The sequence below is a fragment of the Macaca nemestrina genome, chromosome 18, assembly GCF_043159975.1.
Source record: "Macaca nemestrina isolate mMacNem1 chromosome 18, mMacNem.hap1, whole genome shotgun sequence".
Classification (NCBI taxonomy): domain Eukaryota; kingdom Metazoa; phylum Chordata; class Mammalia; order Primates; family Cercopithecidae; genus Macaca; species Macaca nemestrina.
In genome coordinates, this window is record NC_092142.1 from 85451736 (window position 1) to 85473462 (window position 21727).

The following is a 21727-nucleotide window of genomic DNA, read 5'->3' on the forward strand; positions in this document are numbered from 1 at the left end:
GCACCATTGCACTCCAGCCTGAGTGACAGAGCGAGACTCCGTCTCAAAAAAAACAAAAAAAAGGCTGACATGGAATAACTACATAACCTGGCCTGGTTAATTCTGCTGCTTGGCGAAGTCTTCTTCAGATAGTTCATCTTGGTGGGTTCATTCGGATTCTGCACCAGTCAAAACCTGACTTTCTAAGGCGGACAAAGGAATACATTCCTCTTGAAATTCAAGGTCTTGCTTATGAAGCCCTTGCCTATCCCAACATTATAAAGACTTCTCTCCTAGTGTCTCCAAAGCAAGGGCACGGTCTCGGCTCACTGCAACCTCCCCGCCCTGGGTTCAAGCAATTCTCCTGCTTCAGCCTCTGAGTAGCTGGGAATACAGGTGCCCGCCACCATGCCCGGCTAATTTTTGTATTTTTAGTAGAGACAGGTTTCACCATGTTGGCCAGGCTGGTCCTGAACTCCTGACCTGTGAACCGCCTGCCTTGGCCTCCCAAAGTGCTGGGATTACAGGCGTGAGCCACCATGCCTGGCTGCCTCTCATATTTTGTTACAATATTGAACTAGCCTGGGATTTATTTTTATGTGTGCCACAATTTAGACATCCAAGTTGCGCTGTCTCCTCCCGCTGCCTAAGATGCCGAAAGGAAAGAAGGCTGAGGGGAAGAAGGTGGCTCCAGCCACTGCTGTCGTGAAGAAGCAGGAGGCCGAGAAAGTGGTGAATCCCCTGCTTGAGAAAAGGCCTAAGAATTTTGGCACTGGACAGGACATCCAGTCCAAAAGGGACCTCACCCGCTTTGTGAAATGGCCCCACTCTATCAGGTTTCAGCGGCAGAGAGCCACCCTCTACAAGCGGCCAGAAGTGCCTCCTGTGATTAACCAGTTCACCCAGGCCCTGGACTGCCAGACCTCCTCAGCTGCTTAGCCTGGCCCATGAGTACAGACCTGAGACAAAGTAGGGGAAGAAGCAGAGGCTGTTGGCTCGGGCCGAGAAGAAAGCTACCAGCAAAGGGGAGTCCCCACTAAGAGACCACCTGTCCTTTGAGCAGGAGTTAACACTGTCACCACCTCGGTGGAGAACAAGAAAGCTCAGCTGGTGGAGATAGCACACGATGTGGATTCCATCGAGCCGGTTGTCTTCCTGCCTGCCTTGTGTCGTAAAATGGAGTCACTTACTGCATTATCAAGGGGAAGGCAACACTGGGCCGTCTAGTCCACAGGAAGACCTGTACAACCGTCGCCTTCACGCAGGTGAATTCGTAAGACAAAGGCGCTTTGGCTAAGCTGGTGGAAGCTATCAGGACCAATTACAATGACAGATATGATGAGATCCACCGTCACCGGGGAGGCAACATCCTGGGTCCCAAGTCTGTGGCTCGCATCACCAAGCTCAAAAAGGCAAAGGTTAAAGAACTTGCCACTAAACCGGGTTAAGTGTACACTGTTGAGTTTTCTGTACATAAAAATAATTAAAATAATACAAATTTTCCTTCAAAAAAAATCCAGGTTGCTTTTCCATCCTTCAAAACAACAGCCAGCAGCTCAGTCTGTCTCTGACAAGGCAAATCCTTCCCCCATTTGAAATCACTGTCATGTCCCAGGTTCCCAACTGCTTGGAGACCCTGTCCTCCGCTCTCCTGATCCACAGACACCCTGCTGTTTGGAGGCGGGAAGCTCCATCATCAGACTGCATCCAGAGGCCAGTCCCTTTCCTGGCCCGGGACTGTTCTTGAGCATTTCCTGTCCACCCTGTCGATTTCCATGCGCAACGCCTGGTGAGATTTTGCTGTTCAGTATAGAAAGCCTTGGCATCTTTCCAGTATCAAACTCTTCTCTCTGGAACACAACGTGTTTCTTGATTCAGATCTTTCCTCTCTCTCAGGAAAGTGTGACCATTTTACCCAGATGAGTCGGGAACTGATCAGGTGTTTTCCCAAGAACTGACTAGTTTTTGTTGTTATTGCCTTAAACGTTTGCTAGTGAGTCGTGGAAATGCGTGTGACTTGCTCTGGCCCTCCAGACCTTTTCACTATGAAGTCAAATATTTCTTCAGCTGGTGCAAAGTTTTACTGCGACTGTTTCCATTTCACGCTTCTTCCACCCCTATCCCATTTTGCAGTGTTGTGGGGAAGAATCACCCGGCTCCATCTCTGCACTACCTGTGTCTGCGTCATTGTGCCTTCAGCCCAACTAAGTCTCTGTATTTTGTGATTTCAACTTTTTCTGAGTCTCACTCTATCGCCTAGGCTGGAGTGCAGTGGTGTGATCTTGGCTCACTGCAACCTCCGCCTCCTGGGTTCAAGCAATTATTGAGCCTCAACCTCCCTAGTAGCTGGGATTACAGGTGCATGCCACCATGCCTGCCTAATTTTTGTATTTTTAGTAGAGACGAGGTTTCACCATGTTGGCCAGGCTGGTCTTGAACTCCTGACCTCAAGTGATCCGCCCAACTCGGCCTCCCAAAGTGCTGGGATTACAGGTGTGAGCCACCGTGCCCGGCCTGTGATTTCAATTTCTAAGGAGTTTTTTCTTACCAGTCCATTCTCTTTTAAATGGACACGATGGCCTCCGAGTCCCTTTGTGACTCCTGTATGAACATGTCCACCACGGCTAGCGCGTGTCTCAAGATGCCGATGTCCTCAGCTGTATGGCAGCTACTTGTTGCCTGCTCATATCTGTAGACGAGGCCCAGACTCCCGCCACAGGTGTGTGGAGAAGCCCTGGCTCAGACGCTGCCTCCACAGCCCAGGGAAGTCCTCCTGTTGTTTCTGAATGCCGGTGCGGTCTTGCCTTCCACACCGGGGTTGGCTGTGGCTTGCCACCGCCTGGTCTCCAGCACTCTGGTCTTACTACTCACAGATTTTCTTTCTCCCGCCACAGCCCGGCTTCTAATACAAATGTCGATGTTGTGAATAGGGATTTGTACTCTTAAAAGTGTCACCAGCTTTCCTGCTGGGCTTTTCATTCCTGCTCGCTGTCCGCAGGCTGTTTAGGATCCTCACCCACCTCACAGGACTTCTATTTTTAGAGCTCATGTTTTCCTGTATATTGTAAGATCAGAGCAGACACGAGCAAAAATTGACACATTTTCCTTTTTAAAAAACATTTTTCTTAATAAAGTTTCGAGGACACTTCATCGACACAACTTTTTTTCATGCAAAACCGTATCAAATGTCTCAGGACTAAGGAGCGGATGGTGCCTGAGATTTTCTCGATTCCTGCAGTGAAGCTTTTTCACGATGTGGTTCCTTCACTTTGAGTCCCTCAAAGGCCCCACGTTGATTTGTTTTCTGTTTATTCAATTGTATCATCCTAGCTACTTGGAGGCTGAGGCGGGAGAATGGTTTGAGCCTGGGGGTTCAAGGTTGCAGTGAGCAGTGATCATGCCATTGCACTCCAGCCTGGGTGACAGAGTGAGACCCTGTCTCAAAAAATAATAATAGATATAAAAACAAAAGGGATGGTCTCAGCACTTGTCAAGTGACTGTCTTCCATTCATTCTCCCCTTATCACATGTGAGTGACACAATCCCGATGCTGATGAGCACGCAACAACCGTGGGAACAAGAAGTTGGGTAGCTGAGTACCTGCCTCACTACCACCTGTCACCACAGTCCTTGGGAACTGTACCCACAGTTCTCCCTGCAAAGGACAGGGCAGTCAAAGGTGTGCAGGCTGATACATGTGGGGGATTTTATTTCACGCACTTGCTCTTTGGTTTTTCTTACACGATGTTCCACAAATATAAAAACGAGAAACTCCTTCAGATTATCTGTGTATCCATACACCTGGATTATTCTGGCTAAAGTGTCAGGGAACCCCAGCAGTCTGGCTTCCCTGAGTGAGCCTGTAGTGACTGGTTTAATCCCGCCGTCTGAGGGTGGGTGGTCATCAGGCACAGCTGGACACAGGAGTTTCCGTGGTGGGGTCAGAATCCAGCTTCTCCCTCTCCCGGCTCCAGTGGGTCTATTCCCAGAAGCCCTTGCTCCTGTCGGCAGGGCTGTGCCCACTGCTGGCCGGACAGGGAGTGGACAAGGCAGGGATGACTCACTTGCTCTTCTCCTCGAGTTGCTATTCTAATGGCAGCAAATCCACAGAAAAAAGGTAAACAAAAAAACAAACGAGAATCTTTCAAAAAGAGAAGTGTTCTTTAAAAAAAGAGACAAAAGAAGGTGAGGACTTCAGTGTAACCAGGTGACTACTCTGAACTGGGGGCTGAGTCGGCCTCTGACACTGAGCTGAATGCCCAGTGACAAATGTGACCAGCCGTGCGGGTGGCGGGGAGGCCAAGGACACAGTGGGCCGTGGGCCCAGGGCCCAGGGCCCAGGGCCAGGTGTGGTGCTTCCAGACGTTTCTACTCCCCCATTTTATTCATGGCAACTTGGGAAGGAAATCAGTCTTTAATGAGCAAATCTAAGGCCACGTTTTCTTTCCAAAGTCTCCACGGGATTTTCACGGGAAAACCAGTGAGAAAATGCCCTTTCAAAGAGAAGACTGAGTGTCCTGAAAACATTTTCTTTAAAGTGCGTGCAAGGGCTGCCCTCTTGAGGCATAATAATGTGCTTAAAATAACACTTGGTAAAACCCTCTGGCTAAAAAATCAAAATTTCCAAAGCATATACATTTGAAGAAAATAAAATCTCCACTTAAAAGCTTATTTTGACTTGTTGCCCGGGATCAATTGCAAAAGCGCTTCTGTTGAGAAAGGACAGTTCAGCCAAACTCCAGCTGGTTTTTAGAAACAGAACTGGAGGGAAAAAACCAGAAAACGTAAGGCACTGGGCAAATGTGACGTAGGCTGGGATGAAACCCGTTCTCCCAGAGCCGGTCTCTCCCACAACACCAAGTTGCTCCCCGTGCAGCCAGCTGGCTGAGGGCCCGGAGTGTGTGTCCGCAGAGGGAGGAGTGGGCTGGGGAGGGGAAGAAGGGACGCTGGCTCCCCAAAGTGTGACCTGAGGACTGATCTGAGCTGCAGTGAGCACTTTTTACCCAGGGGCTGAGCTCCCTGGGCTCCTGTGACGTGGATGGAGCTCTCTCTGCCATGCTGCCAGCTCAGGACCCTAAAGTCCAAGGGCGCTCTCTGTACCCAGCATGCAGTCCCGGCCAGGGCCTCTTGAGAGCCGGATCCTTTGTCCATCTTCTCCCGTTCAGCCCACCCCTGGCAAATCCGAGATCATCTTCACATCACCCACCCCTGCTTCGCCACTCACTCAGTCCCCGGCCCCTCTGCTCTGTCCCTCCAGAGAAACACAAACTGGCTCAAGGCCTGAGCCTGCACGAACGGGAGGCTGAAGTCTGCGTGTGCTGAGATGGACTGTGGGCTCGCTTCCCCACTCACAGGAGGCCCTGGGCGTTCACTGAGTGGTGACTTCTGGAAAGAACCGAGACCCGAGCAGCTCACGCGGTGGCTCTGCCACGTCTTGCCACACAGGCCTCTCGAGTGCCATGGGAACCGGAGCAGCAGGGGATGGGGATGGTGAGTCTGCAGTGAGCTCTGTGGCTCTCCACAAGGTCACTTGTCCCTCTGCTGCCTGGCCAGCGCCACCCTCAGGGTGTCGGTGCCCAGGCGCAGGCCCTGCAAGCAGGAGACGGCCTGCTGGGCTGCGGCTGAGTCTGGGTAACGGAGGAAGGCTCTGCGCTGTGGGCCCTGCCAGGTGAGCCGCAGGGGCACGGAGCCGAGTTCACGCAGGGCTCTCTTCAGGTCACTCACACGGGCGTCCCGGGGGAGGTTCCCAACATAAACGTCGGCTGCAAGCGGGGCACCCTCCCCTGCTGGGGAGCCACGGGCTGCCTCCATGGAATTGGCTTCTGGCCCGGGTGTGTCCGGGGGCCTTCTGCCAGCACTCAGGGGCACTGCCTGCTGGCGGCCTGGTTCCGGAAGGTGTTGGTGCTCACCCTGGAGGGTGACGTCCTTCCCAGCCTGCTGCTCTCGGGCGCGGAGGCTCCTCAATACTGGGATTTTCTCCATCATCTCCCGGCTGATCTGAAAAGCAAAGCAGTTGCAGCTGTTCTCAGGGACAGACTCACAGGGCGCCTGCCACACACGCGTCCACACCTCTGACTACCGGCTGTGCTACACACGTGGGCTGGATGCCGAGGTCTAACTCAGCCCTAGGGACGGGACTCCCACTGTCCCACCCACTGTCTCACACAGACGATGTCACCAGTCTGTAGCTCTGCCCCTTGCCCCTGGCTTAAGGGAAATCAGCGCTCATGGGGGCTCTCTGGAGCGTTTGCCCACACGCTGTGGAGGTTGCAAGGTTGGGCCTCCATTTTCCTCCAGGCCCAGAAGCAGGAAAGTAAAGCTAGGGCTCTCTGCTCAGGCCTCCTACCCAGAAGAGGCACTTAAGGTTGCTACTAATGGGATTACAGGGTTACCAAAGGCAGCTCCCCTAATGACTTCCCCCTCGCCCGAGAATAACGGGGAGCTGCCTCTGTATTTGCCCCCTATCTGTGCCTTTGGGTGGGATGAGGACTTTAATAGGATCACAGGGGTCTCCTCTCCACTGAGGGAACATCTGTCAGGGATCATCCCCTTCAATGCAGAGCCAAAAATGCAGAAAACAAGGCAAGTCTGAAACACAGCTTTGAAAACACTTCCTAGTGACGGGTCACCAAACTATGAAATCAGTAATACTACGCAAAAGCTTAAGTCTCAATTGTATGGGATTTGTAGACAAAGGACTTCTTTGGCTTTATCCAGATTTTTCTAATCAATCAGCTACTGCAGCGGGCCCCTTGGAACAGACTTGAACTGGCTTGAGGCAGCCTAAACAGTGAAGGCGGCTCCGTCCTGTGGGGCAGTTTGCACTGGGGGCTGCCTGTGGGTCAGGACAAGTCAGGTGACACCTGGACCACCGTGCCCTGTGCAGAAAAGAAACAGACACTGTGTAGTCCTTTTTGACAATTCTCATTCTTTAGAGATGTTTTTTATTTTTCTTTTGGGCACCAAGCTTTCACATGAGCATGGTCACCAAGAGGCAAGCCGTGGTCACCTGCAGGCCTCTAACAGAAGTGAGTATGTCACAGTATGAGGCAGCACATGAGCTAGACAACTATAAATTGTTCTACAAGATGAAACAGTTCAACTAGTATCAATGCTCTCATTACATTCAGAATAATATGTAATTTCGAGCAATGGTTCTTATCCTTGGCAGGGTGAGAGAGGAACCTTTGTGGGGAGCTGGGGTTCCCTCCCAGGAATGACTCACCCACAATTTTCTGTACAATTTCCCAGGGTCAATAAAGGCTATTCATGGGCCTCCAAGCTACAAGAGGTGCACAGGCCCCAAGTTAAGCATCGATAAATTAGAGTAATAGTTAAAGATAAACACCTAAGAACAGCCAAGTGCGTTCCTGCAAACCTAGAGGCTCTCAGTCCTCTCTCATCTAGTACCTGGCTCTGTCTCCCAGTGCTGGGTGGAAAGTAACCTCCCCTCCCGGCGAAACCTTCGCTTTGGTCAGAGTCCTCTGTGGTGGGATGCCACTCTGCTCCCCGGCACTGCCACATCAGAAGCCTTGGCAGGTGGCAGGCACAAGGCCTCATTTTGGTCTTGAATGGCAAACAGACTCTTGGCTGTCATAGAAAGACTCTGCAAAGACTTGCTTCAACATTTCCCATTGTTCAGACACAAAGGAAAACAACTCACGTCTATGTCATGAACATATCCGCGATGTGCTCTTTTCTAATTACAAGGCATTTCCCTTCCACTGGGCCCTCAGCCATCCTTCTCAACTGACTGACTGCGAGGAGACGTAACTCATAGAGCAGTATCATACAAGCTCTGGGGCCCAGGGAATCTCAAAAAGGACTGAAGTCTAACCAACCCAACCTCTTTCCACACCTCTACTCCACCTTCTCAGAAAGTTCAGGCTTTTGTGTTCTTCTGAAGTATTTAAAAATAGATATAAACTGGTCATCATTTGATTTTGAAGGATCTTTTAAATGACCAGATTTAGTACTGAGAACAGATGATAAAATTTAAAACTGCAATTACAATGAGAGAAAAAGTGTGACTATGCATTTATCTGGAAGAACTGAAAGTTACTTGGCTCTGAGGACAGCACCAGAAGCCTTGAGGTGAGAGCATCAAGTGGGCTGGGGGTGGGGGTGAGGTAAGGAGTGCAGTAAGGGGTAGGGGTGTGGGGGCAGGCTGCACCCTCCGGGTAAACACTGCTCTTCTGATGGGGTCTATCGGGAGCTGCGCCAGCCCAGTTTCCTGCCCCCCGAGTTACTTCCCCTCCCATCTGTGTCCAGTAGTACCTCAAGGTTCCCTATGGCAGAAGCAAGCATTCTCGGGCGAGGCTTCACACTTGGGGTTTTACAGCAGAAATCTGTTTTGAAACACGCAGTGGGAAAGACAAATATATCCTTCCATGCACATCACAGGGAGCTCCTCCATTCTGAGCCAGCAAACATACAATCGGCTGAAGAATAATGAAAACATCTTAACCACACATTATGAGCTGACTGGACGGCCAGGGCACCGACACACTGGCATCCGCAGGGGTCCGTTAGAATGGAAATGCGCAAATGTGTTCCACTGAAGTAAAATCGCTCTTTTCACGAGCAGTGTTTTTGGGTAAAGGATGACAAGGCTTCGCATCAGCTCCCTCCTCCTCAAGCTCTAATGGAAACATCTTCCTGGCTGTGGGGCGGCTCTGCCACTCTGCCAGCTGCTGGAGGACTGGGCCGATCCCTGCCACAGCTGACAAGAAAGCCTCCTGTGCACCAGCCAGCAGGGTGGCTGGACGCCACGGTCGGGACGAGCGCATGGCAGTGCTACTGTTTCCCGGCTGGCAACGGGGAACAGCTGTTACATTCTGCCAATGTGGCACGTGAAGTGAAACATTTTGCTTGTTAATCAAACATGAGAAAACATTTTTGCCTTTTTATAACTAATTCTATTCTCCAAAAAATAGAACTTGTATTTATATTAAATATTATTATATTATCATATTAAAATAAAGTTTAAAAACCTGTCCCCTAGACATGCTAAGTCAAATATGAATCTGAAATCTGACTTTTAAGATATCTGATTGAGAGTCAGAAATTGCTCAAAAAGCAGAGACTTGGGCTCTAATCCTAAGGCAGCTACATGCTGCTTTTACCATTTTGGATAAACTGCTTTTCTTTCTGACTCCTGCATTACCTGACCTGGAGATAAGGAAACTGGATGATCTTTGAATCCCTCCCCCTTTTCTTTTTTCTTTTTGAGAGACAGGGTCTCACCATGTCACCCAGGCTGGAGTACAGTGGCACAACTCATAGCTCACTGCAGCCTTAAATACCCAACTCCAAGCAATCCTTCTGCCTTAGCCTCCCAAGCAGCTGGCACTCCATGTAGGCACTCACCACCACACCCAGCTAAGTCCTCTATTTTCAGTAGAGATGGGGTCTTGCTATGTTTCTCAGGCTGGTCTTGAACTCCTGGGCTCACGTGATCCTCCTGCCACGGTCTCCCAAAGTGCTGGGATTATAGGCGTGAGCCATGCTGGCCAAGATAAGCAGACATCAGAAGTATTTCTAATACTAAGTTCAACCTCCATAAATGGTGAGTTCTCTTGCCCGAGACTAAATATGATTGTTCACTGATGAAAATGCCTTAAGATACTTCCAAATGGCCACAGTGAAATAACCATATGGAAGGTATGGTCAGATGAGAGCACAGGGAAGGCCAACGGAATGTGCTGCCTTCCGTAAACATAAACGCCAGGTAGGCCTCGAAGCCTCTGCTGGCTCTCTAAAGGCAGAATCTCTTCGACATGGCTCACGGAAAACCCTTTTGTTCATAGTTGTTTGATCAACTATGTCAGTTGGTAGAAAAAGACTCAATAGGGCCACCCCTTTACAATCACGCTTCTACTGGGAGTGCTGGCGGACAGCAGGGGCGAGGCCTGGATCTCCCAACAGGGGCCTGACCACAGGCAGCACTGCGTTCGACTGTACCCCAACATCGGGAAGGGATGGCTCAACTTGGGAGGAGTATGGAAGTCACTAAGAACTATTTAGTAAAAAAACATTTCTGTTTTCTGGTATACATGATCACCTTAAAACTGATGCTGCGAGATGCCAGCTTCCATCTGCACACCCTGGCTCCTGCCTGGCCGTCATTGCAAGGCCCGTGGGAGTGACATGCCTCCCTCCGCCTGCTCTGCACAGAGTCCTGCATGGGACCAGCAGCTCCTGTCTCACTTTCACACTTGGAGTTTGGGCCCTGGGAGAAGAGCAGCCGCATGGTTCCCCTCACACAGACATGCTTGAGCTTTCCGTGTTGGCTGTTCCAGTGTCACCCTACCCACGTGTGTGCGTGAGTTTTAAGGACTGGCGCATCTTTAACTATTTTTTTTCTGAATTCTCATTTCTACTAACTGAGTACACTGGGAACAGATACCTACCTTACTGCTGTGTGACTGGGTTCAAATGCACCTGGGCACAATGTCTACCTTGGAAAATGTTGAACAAATTTACTGTTTTTTTCCTAAATATTGTTGATTATAAAATTAGGATATGCTTGTTGTGGGAAATTTGGGAAAAAAGTAGAAACATTTGAAATCCTATCTCCCAGAGATACATACTGTTAATATTCTGTTGTATTTCCTCCCTGTCTTTTCTCTCTGCCTTTTAACATGAGCAGAATATGAAATTCATTATCAAGCATGTATAATATCATATTGTACCTTTTCTACTTTATACCACATGCATTTTCTCATGCCACTAAATATTCTTTAAAAAGCTGTATGCACTTAAATGGACTCCCCCCATCCCCATTTTAAGGCACTGCAACTCTTCTATAGAAATTCAATAAATCCTTATCTGAATTTCTACATATTTCTCTAGAACTGATTCCTAGAAGGTAAATTATTAGGTCAAATATAGTAATTCTTTTTCAATGAAAGCCTCTCTCAGCCCTCTAAACGTACTGGCCCAGTTGTGGGTAGGGGTTGGTTCACAGTTAGCTGCATTATTTGCAGAGAACAATTTCGTCTTATGTGGGATCTGAAATTGGGCTTTGCTGTCCCAGGACTGCTGTCACAGAGGAGACTGTCCTCAAATCCTTTCTCTTGAAGTGTCTATAGATCAGGCAGCATACTGTGGCCATCTGAAGACCACTCTCCCAGCAGGCTGTGTGGGGAAGAACGGGCCATGCTTTGAAAGCTACAGAATTGTTTCCTTCAGTATAAGCACGAGAGTGGCTCTGGAAGAATCCAGTTTCCTTCATTAAGGAGCAAATGAGTTGACCCGGGAAAGTCAGACGCACAGACCTGGGTCTATGGTATCCTCGCCACCCCCGTGGTAATCAGGAGCCATATGCTGATGGGAGTTCCAATGAAGAGCACAGGATGGGTGAGAAGATGTGTGTGACTGACAGTCCTTCCACCTGGCAAAGGCCAAAAGGTCCTCTGGCTTGTGGGTCTGGTGACAGGGACCATAGGCTTGTGGCTGCCCGAGTGGCTTCTCCTAAGCCCTCAGTCTCCTAGAGTCAGGCTGGCCTTGCCTTCGGCGCAGGTGAGGTTCTGGAGTCTGTAGCCATGCCCTACCATTCCTCTCCGTCTCCAAGGTATTCTAACATGTATCTTTCTGGCTCCCCAGCTCAGGCCAGCTCTAGGGAAACACTACAATGGTGTGGCACGTCTCCACTGCCCAGGTGCGGCTTGGGCAGAACGGGGCTTCCAGGGTGGTGGCAGACCCGGGTCTCCCCAGAGAAGCTCCACCCGCTGCTGCTGTCCAGGTGCTCACTTGGGTCCAGCAGGTGACCATGGGTCTCAACAGGAAGTTCCGTTCTTCTGTTGCCAGTGACTCACAGGACACCACTCAGTCCTGGAAGCTGGCTGGGACTCTGCCCCACAAGGGCAGGCACTGGTCAGTGGCCGGGGCTGCTCGACACTAGCGGGTCCGGGAATTCAGCCATTTTCGGTTTGCTACTGCACAGAGCTGAGGCAGCCAAATGGCTCTCAGCCCACTGCAGATCACCTGACACATGGCTGTCACAGGGAGTGACATCGCATGACTGTCTCCAAGATCAGAAGATCACCGGAGCTGGACGAACTGCCCAGAGGTTCAGGACCACATTCCAGCTTCAGGCCCAGGTCTCTGGTACCATCTCCAGCCTGGCAGAGATCCTTGGTGTGGCTGGGGTTTCAGGGAATCCTGGGTTCTCAGGGTGCGGTGACTGGGAGATGGGGCAGCAGTGGCTATGCATCTTGTGGCTTGGATGTGGCCAAGTCACCCTGAGTTTCACGGGTCTGTGGGTGAGGCAATCGCCCCCAGAGACAGAAGAGCCCACGAGGACAGAGCAGACAATGTGCCTTCTAGAAAGGAGGAGTAAAAGCAGAGCCTTCTGGGGAACGTCTCTGTGCCTCTCTCTTCCTGCCAGAAAGTTTCTGATGAGGGTGCAGAGCGCCGGAATGCACTTTCAGCCCCTTTCCCAACCCTACCAGGCTTCCTTTGTCGAAGAGGAGATGGAGGAGGAACAATGGCTCCTTGTGGGGGGTCTCTGCAAAGCACCTGCACGGTCACAGGCGGTATGGAGCAGCCAAAGGGCTGGAGAGCCGGGTCAGTGCCTTTCTCTCCTTGTCCTCCACTGAGAGGTAGTAAAAGGCATACCAGGGTACCACGTGACAACCCGTGGCCACAGGGAGACACGTGAAGGACCCCATCTTGGCTCAGTGAGCTACCCAGAAGGACCATCCTAAGGATTCTACCAGCAGCACAGAGAAAGAAGAAACATGCATGACGTCCAGGAAGATTTCTCAACTTTAACAACCAACCTCCCATTTGTGACAATGATGAAGACTGTGGCCATGCTCGCAAGCATCGTCCTGGGCATTCTACGTGCACTGCCGCGCACCCTCCTATTTCAAAGACAAACGAGGGGCTCGGAGGGTGTGCTGGAGGTTACAGACAGAGCTACGAAGTGGGAAACTCTTGACTGCTAAACTGAGCAATACGCTCACTGGCCACTTGGTCTCCTTTCTTCAAAATCATGAGACACAGGCTGAGAAGAGTCCACGTGTATGTTGACGGTGAATCAAGGAGATGCACTGTTTACAGTAACTGCACTCAAACGGAGCGTGTATTAGACTGCTCTGTAAGACAGGGCAGGACGTCAACTATTGGAAAGGTGGAACAAAGGCCAGGGAATCAGATGCTGAACTATCTTTGTGTTTTGAAAATGAGTAAAGGCAAGGCAGTTTGTGCTTCCTTCACATCCTTCCACAAGCGATCGACAGTGCATCGCAGATATCCCAGTGAGATGGCCAAGAGGTAAATTCTTGGATTCTAAGACCTACAAACCTATAGTGATAAATCATTACCACTATAATATCATGGAGGGGTATACCAAATATTTGCCAAAAAGTCCATTTGAAATGATATCATAACCTAGCACTGAACAGTCCCCCCTTCCACATCCAAAATCTTTCCTGGAATTTAGGAATTTTTTTTTTCTCCCAACAAATGTTGATAAAAACTCATTTGAGCTGCATGGTTAGTGAGACTAAAACAGAAACGCTGGGGGATGGAGAAAGTGACTGATTTCCTCTGACCATGCAAAGGGATTACCAGGTGGTGAAACTGAGAACACAGGACCCAAAATGAGAGATGTTTTTAAAAGTTTGAGATTCTTGCTGAGGCCTCATAAACAGTGACCATTTTCCTGGAAGAGGGTCTGGACAAACAGTGATGCCCCCAATGCCCTCCCTCCCCCACAGTGCTGACCCTGTTTCAGGAACCTTGGTTTGCTTTTCTGTAAGAGGATATATTCACCTAACATGTCCGATGACTTCATTTGTTGCTACTTTTCTACTTTTCTTGTTAAAATCTTCAGAAAGTAACCAGGCTGTTCCTAGCTCTCTTCCGGGAGAGGCTGTCCAGGCTCCCCCTAATATGGCTGCAATGGGCCCCTTCTCTAACATGCTGGCCTGGAGGGACTGCCAGCAGCCTCACTGTGGCTAATGCCCTTGTGCAACTTTCCCACCATCCCTGTTCTTGGCTCTGAGGAGCCACCAGCCTCGCGCTCTGTCTAGTGCATTGGCTTCCACTTACAAGGAAGCTGTGGACCAGAGTTCCCAGGTGAAAGACTCTGAAGAAAGACACCAAGGGATATTTTCATTTCCTGGCAGAGCAGTGACCGCCTTCTCCCCAGTGCTCCTGGTGCGCTTGGAGGGCCGCCCATCTACTCTGGGTCACACAGGCTATTCCCTCTGCTTTCATCAGCAACCAACCGAGGAGTGCACACCTGAGAGGCCCCAACAGTGCCTGCCCAGGACGCCTGCAGGGAAAGTCCCTGCTGGGCTGTGGCGAAAGTAGCAGGTATTTTGTGTTCATCCTTAGAGGTGGATGCTGTTGATTTTCTATGCCCAAAGGAAGGATACTTTCAAACACTGAATGACTTGGGTTTAAAGAATGGGAGACGTGGACACATATGCTTATTTTACCAATAGTTTTGTCCACACGAAGCACAAATGTCTTCTCAGTAATTCTGGCTGTTTGCCAGCAGACACAGCATCATAGCCTACAGGCTGCCTCAGGGTCTAACTCCTACTGCAGACTAATTTGCAACGTGTGCCATTACCTAATCTGGAAATAAAAACCACACATGTATAAAATGTACAAAGGCTTGGTACTGCCTTCTACTCAGGCTAGATCTGCTTGAAGATCGAGATCTTCAGTTAAAAAAAAAAATCCGGATTTAAAAAGGGAAGACCAATGAGATAATGCCAGGCAGAGTTTGCTGCACCTGGGATGGCAGAAAACAACTCTTAAAAATGAAAAACAGTGGGCAAGTAAAGCTTCAAGGCATTCGCCCTCCTAGCCCATGTGGCCATTTCTGCCATCCAAAGAGGCGGATTTTAAACCCAGCTGCTTTTTAGAATGCCAGAGATCTGTAAGCAGATTCTTGGGCCTGGGCCTGGAGATTGTCATTCAGGAGCCAAATTGTTCAAAAGCTCCTTGGGTAATTCTAACGTATAGCCACGCTGGGATTGCCAACAGCTCCCATGCCAGACAGAAAACACTTAAAAGAGGAGGGGCCGCTAAGCTACAGGCCAGAGCTGGCCACGGCCGTGACCCACCTTGGACCAGGTGATTCCCATTGGCTGTGGGCGCTCACAGCCTGTGGTGATGACTCTGGTTGGAGTGAGGATGTAGTCAACGGCGACGTCGTGCTCCTCAAGGAGCTCTTCAGGGATGTCCACGACCTGGGGGAACGGAGGCGGGATAAAGGGGCTGGTGGGAACGCCACTGCAGGATAAAGGGGCTGGTAGGAATGCCACTGCAGTCGTGCACACTGCCCCACCCAGTGGGAATGTGAGGCTGGCTAGAGAAGCACCCCCACATTCACTCTGGTGCTGAGGCTTAGCCACTGCACCACTAGCAAGTCCAGCCCTGGCTGATCCACACCACTCATGACACAGCATGGTTCAGAAGCAGACGAGTCTCTTTCCCCACCCCCTGCTCCCTCAGAAGAGAGTGGCAGTGGCTCTGCTCAGCCCACTCATAAGGAGCACCTGGCAGTCGTGGACGATGGTGACCACCGGCGTCTCCTTGCTGACGGCACCTATGGATACCATCATGGCATATTCCAGATCAGCGTAGCCTTCTCCCTTCCCGATTCTCCAGCCTGAGAGACAACCGAGAATCAGTGTCGCTGTGTGGTCCGGGGCATCGCTGAGAAGTGGATTTTCCATCAGGTCCAGTGGAAGGAGAAGCTTGAACTCAATATCCCGAGCTAATCTATAGAAATTTTCACAGAAATGCCCACCAAATGCCCACAAGCAGCCCACCATGAAGATGGACTTCTGGGCATTAAACAGGAATAATAACACAGCAAATGTCAGGTGGTGAAAATACAATGATGTGAACACTGGACCGTTTAACCGTGTCACAAAGGGAAACAGCTCACATTCATGTCAGCTTTATGTTAGCAAGACTCATACTTAAAAAGAATGAAAAGAGCAGTTCTCAAAAAGACTAAAAACAAATTCCTACTGAAAGCAAAATAGGTTTAATCAACTTACCTCGGGGGAGAATTGCCGCTGTGAAGTCAGGAGCCCGTGACGGCACGGCCTTGTTTCTTTAAAAACACTGAATAGTCACCACTGGACACCAGGTCCCGAGGGACGGTTTAAGCAGTACTAATGTGTTTTGCAAATTTGTAATGAGTGGCACCACAAAAGGATTATCTGAGCCTAAAAGAGCAGCTAAGATGAAATCGAGGTTTAACAGCCTCTCTAGCCAAATCAGCTATTCAGAGACAAAAATGCAGGAAGACAGGAAACATCAAATGCCTTCTGACCCTCACGGAGAAGCTACAATTCCTCTTGTGAGAAGCCTGAGGCCCTTCAGAAACGGAGGCCTGCGTGCGGCACCACCAGCATCACCCGCAGAACACCTGCATTACTGCCGCTGTGCCTGAGACTCACATCTGGTCGTGCTACTTTGACACTTCAAAACCTCCAACTGTGCATGCAAAGAAACAAGAGAAAGAAAATTCAACAGAAAAAACAGCAAAGGATATGAACAGTTCACAGAAAATGACAGGCAGATAAGCAGCAAACATACAAAATTCTTGACTGACTCCTAATTAGGTACAAATCAAAGGCAAAGGAGATACTATTCACTGCTCACTAGCAGACTGCAAAAAGTCAAAGCTGACTCATTCCAGCTGGGAACACGGAAGCAGAGACAGAGGCCGGGCACCACTGTTGGGGCCGAAAGTGAGCGGCCCTTCTGGTGGCAACATCGAGGCTGACAAAATCCATCCTTCAGTTCAGCAACTCCCCTCCGGGGCCCTGGCCCATGGAGAGCTCAAACACGCACCTAGACTATCCCCCAGAACATACTTCACTCTAGCATGATCTGTGAGGGAAAAGACCAAAGCCAAATCTGGAAATAACTCATCGGCCGGGGTGGGCTTCAGTTACTGAGGGGCAGTCACGAGAGAACACCGTGCAGTTCCTCAACACCAGCCGAGGAGGCCGGCCTGCTGTGCTGACAGGAGGGGCTCTAAGACACATTCTCCAGCGAGGCACGGAGCTCTGTGTGTGCCACTGTCCCTTCTGTGAATGTGGAAAAGGGATGTCTATGAATCTATACCTATAAACTATAAGACAGGGGTTCCCAACTCCCGGGCCACAGACCAGTGTCAGCCCGTGGCCTGTGAGGAACCAGGCCACACAGCACGAGGTGGGCAGTGACTGAGAAAAGCTTCATCTGTATCTACAGCCGCTCCCCGTCATTCTCATCACTGTCTGAGCTCCGCCTCCTGTCCGATCAGCCGCAGCATTAGATTCTCATAGGCGTGCAAACCCGCGTATGAACTGTGCGTGCCAGGGATCTAGGTGGCATGCTCCTGATGAGAATCTAATGCCTGCTGATCTGTCACTGTCTCTCATCACCCTGAGATGGGACCGTCTAGTTGAAGGAAAACAAGCTTAGGGCTCCCACTGATTCTACATTATGAGTTGTGTAATTACTTCATTATTTATTGCGATGTAGGAATAACAGAACTAAAGCACACAATAAATGTAATGTGCTTAGATTATGCTGAAACAATCCCCTCCGTGGACCATGGAAAAATTGTCTTCCATGAAACCGGTCCCTGGTGCCAAGAAGTTGGGGACCATTGCTATAAGATATCTGTGTTTCAGCAAAACAAACTGTCATCAGAGTGAACAGAGAACCTACAGAATGGGAGAAAATTCTGCAACCTATCTGTCTGACAAAAGTCTACTATCCAGAGTCTGTAAGAAACTGAAACAAATTTACAAGAAAAAAACCCAAACAACCCCATTAAAAAGTGGGCAAAGGGCCTGCACAGACAGTTCTCAAAAGAAGACATTTATACGGCCCACAAACATGAGAAAAAGCTCAACATTGCTGATCACTAGAGAAATGCACATCAAAACCACAATGAGATACCATCTCACACCAGTCAGAATGGCGATTATTAAAAAGTCAAGAAACGACAGATGCTGGCAAGGCTGTGGAGGGATAGGAAGCTTTCACACTGTTGGTGGGAACGTAAATTAATTCAACCATTATGGAAGACAGTGTGCTGATTTCTAAAGGACCTAGAACCAGAAATACCATTTGACCCAGCAATCCCATTACTGGGTATATACCCAAAGGAATATAAATCATTCTTCTATAATGACACACGCACATGTATGTTCACTGCAGCACTATTCACAATAACAAGGACATGGAATCAACCCCAATGCCCATCAACGATAGGCTGGATAAAGAAAATGTGGTACATATACACTATGGAATACTATGCAGCCATTAAAAGGAACAAGATCATGTCCTTTGCAGGGACATGGATGAAGCTGGAAGCCATTATCCTCAGCAAACTAACACAGGAACAGAAAACCAAGCGCCACATGTTCTCAATCATAAGTGGGAGCTGAACAATGAGAACACATGGACACAGGGAGGGGAACAACCCACACTGGGGCCTGTCAGGGCAGGGGCAGAGGGAGGGAGAATATCAGGGAAAATAGCTAATGCATGCTGGGTTTAATACTTAGGTGATGGCTTGGTAGGTGCAGCAACGCACCACGTAACACGTTTACCTATGTAACAAACCTGCACATCCTGCACATGCACCCCGGAACTTAAAAAAAAAAGAGATCTGTGTCTCACACGCATGCTACTATGTACGACATCTACACTAGGAACTCCTAATGGGGCAGCTGGGGAAGGAACAGGGAAGACGTATGGTAGAGCTTTCTGTGCTGTTCAATTTTCGAAGCAGACACATGACTACTTCACTACTTTACACAGGGGGTCCGGTGAACAATGAAACTTACAAAGCATTGCTTTTTTCTTATACATCCCTGAACCTGATGATCTTTTTCAAGAGGTCCGGGACCTTTGCTGATTTCCCACCACCTAGAGCCCAAGTCCCATCATCTGGCCTCAAGGCTTCTGAGAAGGGGCCGCAACCTAGTAAAGGCCTGCTGCCTAAGGACCCTTCAGCCCTCTCTGCCTGGACAGTGGCCAGCATGCAGAAGCCAGCCCTGAGGCCACTACTGAGGAGATGCCCCCTCCAGGCCGGCAGGTCCCTCCTCAGACTCCCCCTCCCACTGCCGTCAGTCCTGACTTGTGTCAAGCACTGATCATGTCAAGTCCTGTCCTGGTCCAGCTCTCGTGTCTGCCCCACCCACACACCGTGTACTAAGGTAGACCACCCAGTGCCTGCCTGGCACACAGCAGGTGCAGCAGGTACACCAGAGCAGTGTGTTCCTGAGTCCCCAGCCTTGATGACACAGACAAAGCACCGGAAACGGGAATGCAATGAAAGCAAAGAATAATGTCCCCACATCAGCTCCAGTGGTGGCTGGGAAAAGAGGGTGTCCTGAAGCTGGAGATAGCGAGGAGTGGTGCGGTGACCCTGCCCTCTTGGCAAGGGCCCCCTGGCCTTGGGGACCGAGAGCAGCCTGCCTCGCACGCAGCACGGCAAAGCACCAGGCCTCAGAAGTCTCAGCGACACACCACGTTGTTCAGGAGTCTGCTGCTTCATCATAAAAACAAAGCTTGGAAGGTGCTGTTTTTCCACTTGCTGGAGTCCCTCCAAAACCAAGTATTTACTGACACACTGAAAAGAAATTCAGCTCCAGCTCACTTAAGAACAGACAGAAAACATTTCACCACCTGAAGAGAGAGCTATCTCACTTTGTTTTCCCCGCTAAGAAAAGTGAAAATGCTGTACATGTGTTGGGCTGGGGCCAGGAGTGGGGGCGCCGAGCCAATTCACCACTGAAAAATGCAGTGGCTTCGGAGACCAGGTAAGCGCATCCAGAAAGCAGAAATCACCGGCGACTTTTGAAAGACAAACAGCCTGGCACTGACAGCCTGGCACTGACAGCCTGGCACGCAGCCGCCTTCAGGCAGAGCTGTCACACTCAAGAGTTCCCATTTGCTAGTCTTACCTTTTTCAGAAACGGCGACGGATCCCACCACAACTAAATCCACAAGGACCCTGGAATCCAAGCCAATGGGGACACTGTAGTTCCTCACACCCTGCACACCGAGACATGGATTGGAAAACGTCAACGCCAGCTGCTTCCTCATTTTGTAATTCATGATCAAAGTGCGCTCAGGGTTTGAATCAACCTCTCGGACAAAACCGATGCAGGCACACACAGCACCGCGCATGTGGCGTTTCAGGAGAAGCCGCATTCCAGAAACCGCTTTAGGGCAGTTCCCGTCTCTTTCCCAGAAAGGTGGCCAAGGGGAACTCACAGCACAAATTCATAGGCTGCCAATTTCATAACATTTAACAAATCGTTTCTCCCCATAAGGCAGAAAAGCACAGTGGTGAGAACACAGGGGCAGAGTCCCAGGGCACTGGGTTCAGGGCCTCTGAGCCACAGGACCCCAGCAGGCTGGAGCTCTCTGAGCCTCAGTTTCTTCCCCTGTAAGACAGTGACACCACCCTCTGCCTTGTCAGACCAGTGTTGGAATTAAATAACAAAACATATGCATTTAGCACATAAGACATGGTCAGTAAACACTGTATGACATATTTATTCAATATAAAATCCTGAAGGGCACTATTTTTATGTACGATATACTCACTTCTAAAAAATTATCCCTTCACCCAAAATGTTCCAAAAGTGTATCGCTTTATATCAATGTAGTTCTGCATGTAAAGAATAGGAAAGTTGAATACATTCATGATTCTCATAACATGGTTTATGTAAATCTCAGGAAAAAGCCATTTTCAGTCCTGTATCCAGCAGTAACTGATCATTCAATGTGGCAGTGGGCTCTGTCTGTCAGTGCAGAGCTATGACAAGTTCCGTAAGGATCAGTGCATACGGGTGGCTTGGGGTTTCCCGACAGTCACACAGGGGCTTAGTCCAGGAAACCCTCCACTGCAGGCAACCCTGTGTTCTCATCATCTCACAGGAGCCATAGGGGGCAGGCACTGACCGACTGCAGAGGAACAGACGGCTTGCATTTGTGAATGCTGACCATCACCATGGTTTTGTCCCATTTTTCTACCTTTATTTTTCCTTTGCTCCTTTCTCTCTCTATATATATACACATATTTTTACTTTATCGTATGTATTTTTATAAATCATATCAAATTCTATTTTTGGAATAAGCAGGGTGCTAATAAGTAAACAATAAACCATTCCAGTTTTATACATTAGGCTTAAGTGGCGAATCCCATAAAAAAGGTTATCTTGAATTGCCTTATTTTTTATTCTCAGTAGATTAGAAATTAAATGACTTGGAGTTTACTTTAGGATTCTTAAAAAAGCCACCAAATTCGACTTCCTTAACTGTAAAATACATGACCAATTGTATTATAATGCACCCTAAAGTCATACTTGTACACTTGGTTTTACTAAATTGCGAGGCATTCAAGAAAATCTTAAATTTATAATTGTCAGCAATTACTCATTCAGAACTGGTGAGGCAATTTCCAGTGGAGCACGTTTTGGAAATTCTATCCCATCTCCCCAGTCGCTCTGGCGGCATCTGACGAACAGGCTGGGGATAAGAAAAAGCTCCATAATACTAAACATCGCAGGTTAACACTGGGCAGCGCCGAGAACCAGATCACTCGTCTTCCCTTTTCTTACAATAAGGAATTTATAATTTGCCAATTTGGTGCAAAATAGAAATTGAGTTACAGAATAGAATCTGTTTACTCAGTCTTCCTACTTGGCTCCGTTAATGACAGAATTCTTGAATACTTTAATATCTCTGTTCT

The 21727-nt window shown here is 49.2% G+C and overlaps 1 protein-coding gene and 1 pseudogene across 15 annotated transcripts in view; one reads left to right on the forward strand and one right to left on the reverse strand.

Moving 5' to 3' along the window:
- On the forward strand, positions 1 to 1427 carry LOC105488802 (large ribosomal subunit protein eL8 pseudogene; annotated as a pseudogene).
- Positions 1424 to 21727, reverse strand: part of LOC105488803 (methenyltetrahydrofolate synthetase domain containing) — a 27488-nt gene continuing 7184 nt past the window's right edge. For all 15 annotated transcript variants that reach the window (XM_011753231.2, XM_011753232.3, XM_011753233.3 and 12 more), the window contains exons 5-8: positions 19932 to 20022; positions 15504 to 15616; positions 15069 to 15194; positions 1424 to 5976 (exon numbers count right to left, since the gene is read on the reverse strand). In XM_011753231.2, the coding sequence (XP_011751533.2) occupies positions 5506 to 5976; positions 15069 to 15194; positions 15504 to 15616; positions 19932 to 20022 (801 nt within the window). In that variant the 3' untranslated portion in view covers positions 1424 to 5505. The remainder of the gene's footprint in view (positions 5977 to 15068; positions 15195 to 15503; positions 15617 to 19931; positions 20023 to 21727) is intronic.